Source organism: Tupaia chinensis, unplaced genomic scaffold (assembly GCF_000334495.1).
Source record: "Tupaia chinensis unplaced genomic scaffold, TupChi_1.0 Scaffold000165_2, whole genome shotgun sequence".
Lineage (NCBI taxonomy): Eukaryota > Metazoa > Chordata > Mammalia > Scandentia > Tupaiidae > Tupaia > Tupaia belangeri.
Window position 1 is genome coordinate 2,932,040 of NW_006159640.1, and position 2,989 is coordinate 2,935,028.

Here is a 2,989-nt window from a genome sequence, read left to right on the forward strand (position 1 = left end):
AATAATAATAATGAATAAAATCACATAAATAACTTTTTTTTTTGAGAAGTGTTTTGCTATAGAGGACTTGCACTCTCCAGAAAGACAGAGACAGAAAGCGAGAAATCAGCCCCTAGTGGGGATTGGCCACAACGCAATCCCTTCTCCTCCATTCTCCTCTCAGGATCTTGGGCATGCCTGGCATGAGTTTAAGCCACTGGGTCCGGGACTCGAACCACTGTCAACTACATAGGAGTCCAGCGACCCAGCCATTACGCCATCTGCTGGTCCCTAAATAAATAACTTAAAAAATCAGGTCACTGTCATATACTAGTGCTTGAAACAGTGCCTAGCACATAGTAGGAGCTCAACAAAAAGTGCTGAATTGCAGCAGTAATGCACCTCCTCCGTGCAGGCACCACGCTCAGTACTGCGCGCACATTTTCAGACGTAGGCTTCATCTTTATGGAGCCATTTTACAGATGAAAAGAACCTTCTTGGCAAAGGGAACAAGTGCAAAAGCCCTGAAGCAGGAAGGGTCTGGTATCCTGTGAGAAACAGAAAAGGCCAGCGTGGCAGGAGCAAGGTGGGTGACTGAGAATTCGGGGAATGAGGACAAATGCCCTCCAGCTGCAGGCTCGTCTGAGTCCTGTCCCCTCTCCCTGTCCCCTGCCCCTCGCTGCCCAGGCCCTCCCTCCCACGCATCCTGGCCTGGGTAGGTCCCCTGCCTCCAGACTCCATCAGCGAATGTCTTGCCTGCATTTTGTGTGTCATGCTCACGCCCACCGGCACCTCCAGGGCCCCACAGGCCCTCACCAAGTCCTGCAGCTGCTGTGCTCCTGCTGGGTTGGCCTTCTCTGGCCACCCGAGGCTCACTGCTTGGCCCAGACCCCTGTTGAGTCTGTGTCCTGGAAAAGGCCATTCTTTCCCCTCCAGGGCCACTCCCACAATTCATTCAGTTGCTTAAAAACCTTTTAAAAACCTTTTGTGTCCCAGGCACTGCTCTAGACAGTAGGACACAGCAGTGAATAAGACAGACAAAAACCTCCAGGTTCTGGGGGACACGTTCCTGCGGAAAGCCGAGGAGAGATCAGACTTAGAGTAAGCGCAGCACCAGTGCCTCAGACGGTGCTGAGTGTGAGGAGGGGAGAAGAGCCGGCAGAGGAGCCAGGCACAGCGGCTGGGGCACATTGCGGGAGTCAGCCAGGGTGACAGGGGCATACCAGACCCGTGTGGTGGCCATCTTCCTTCTTCTCTGTCACCTTCACCAGGCATGAGGTCACTTCATCAAAGGCTCCTGCATCTCAAGTTTCAATGAGAAGAGAAGAGGGAGGATCAAGATACCACATAGCTGGGGTGTCACGATCCCACCACCCCTCCAATTCGTTCTCCCCAGCAGCCAGACCAAGCTTTAAAAAGTATAGATCAGGGCCAGCAGGCAGCATGGTGGTTACAGCGCTATACTCCCATGTGGTCAACCACAGTTCGAGTCCCAGACCTGTTGGCTTGAAACTTACACTGGGGTATGTGTGCATGCCCAAAATCCCAAGTGGAGAATGGAGAAGGCATTGCGGTGTGGCCATCCCCCCAGGAGGTGATTTCTCACTTTCTTTCTTTCTGTATAGAGTGCAGACACCCTATAGCAAAAATTGCTCTAAATAAATAAATTAAAAAAAAATCTTAATCAGCTCAAGTCACCTCCCTCGCCCGAAAAGTCCTTCAGTGACACCCCATTATTTTTTAGCACAAACCTGGCATCTTTGCTGGGGCTCTTGAGGCCCTGCCTGGCCAACCCTTCTCTGACCACTCTCTCTCCACTCACTATGCTCTGGTCACCCTGGCTGCCCTCCAGCCCTGAGGCAGCTCCCCACCAGGGCCAGTTCCCTCTACCTGGGCAGCTCCCCTGGTGCATCTGTTTTTGCTGCCAAGGCACCCCTTCTTCACACCCACCTGCTCGTCCAGTCTACCCCATGGGCTCTCTGCCAGTCCTGCAGCTGCTACATTCCTGCCGGCGTGGCCATACCTGCCGAATCTGTCTGCCCTGCCAAGACAGCCTACTCTGCTTGCCTGTCACGCCTCAGAGACATCCAGACCTTCAGGCTAAGCAAGAGCCCGCCGTGGTCCTCGTGTTCTCCATCCTAGTCAATTCTTTCAGCAGTTCCCGACTAAACGCTTGCCACAGGTAGGAATCCGCAGATTTTGTCCTCCCAAATCTCCTCACCTTGCTTTTGGGGAGAGTCCTGCCTTTCTTATGGATACCCATTCCACATTAGCTAAATGAAGGTGAATTCCACAAGCCTCACCCAACCCCCCTCTTCACATAGGGGTGGGCTTGGAACCCAAGCTTGGCCAATAAGAGAGTCCCATGCCATTGGCCACAGTGATGGTCCAGGGATGGGCACTTAACGGAGCTGGGGCAACAGATCCCTTTCTCTCCTTCTTTCTTTTAGTTGCCAGATGACACACGTGCCTGCTAGGGAGAGACAAAGGCCAGGGCAGGGAGGAGAGCAGCCTCCAATAGGCCATGACCACACCACTATCCCCTCTCCTCTACTTCTCCGTCCTGTCGGGACCCTGGGCACACACACTGGGCCTGGTGGGTTTCCCAAGCTACTGCAGACAGGAGCTTGAACCACAATCACCTCCATTAATCACTTAGGCTACGGGGCTGGCTGAGCCCTTTATTTAAGGGGTTTGAGAAGAACATCAATGAGAGAGGCTCGGGAGAGGTCTCTCTCCTTCTGAGGGAAGTGAAGGTCACTGGGATCTTTTCTTTTGTTGTTTGTTGTTGTTTTTTGTTTGTTTGTTTGTTTGTTTGTTTTGGAGAGATTTTCGCTATAGTGTGCGTGCGCTTGCCAGACAGACAGAGAGAGACAGAGAGACAGAAAACGAGAAATCACCCCCCAGGGGGGATGGTCACGCCACAATCCCTTCTCCTCCAATCTCCTCTCGGGATCTTGGGCACGCACGCACACGTGCCTGGCGTGAGTTTTAAGCCACCGGGTCTGGG

At 53.0% G+C, this 2,989-nt stretch overlaps 1 protein-coding gene across 11 annotated transcripts in view; it reads right to left on the reverse strand.

Moving 5' to 3' along the window:
- Window positions 1–2,989, reverse strand: part of MROH7 (maestro heat like repeat family member 7) — a 59,392-nt gene that overhangs the window by 41,001 nt on the left and 15,402 nt on the right. For 10 of the 11 annotated variants that reach the window (XM_027770890.1, XM_027770892.1, XM_027770897.1 and 7 more), the window contains one exon: window positions 1,203–1,282. In XM_027770890.1, the coding sequence (XP_027626691.1) occupies window positions 1,203–1,282 (80 nt within the window). The remainder of the gene's footprint in view (window positions 1–1,202; window positions 1,283–2,989) is intronic. The other variant, XM_014586903.1, reaches the window with a different exon arrangement.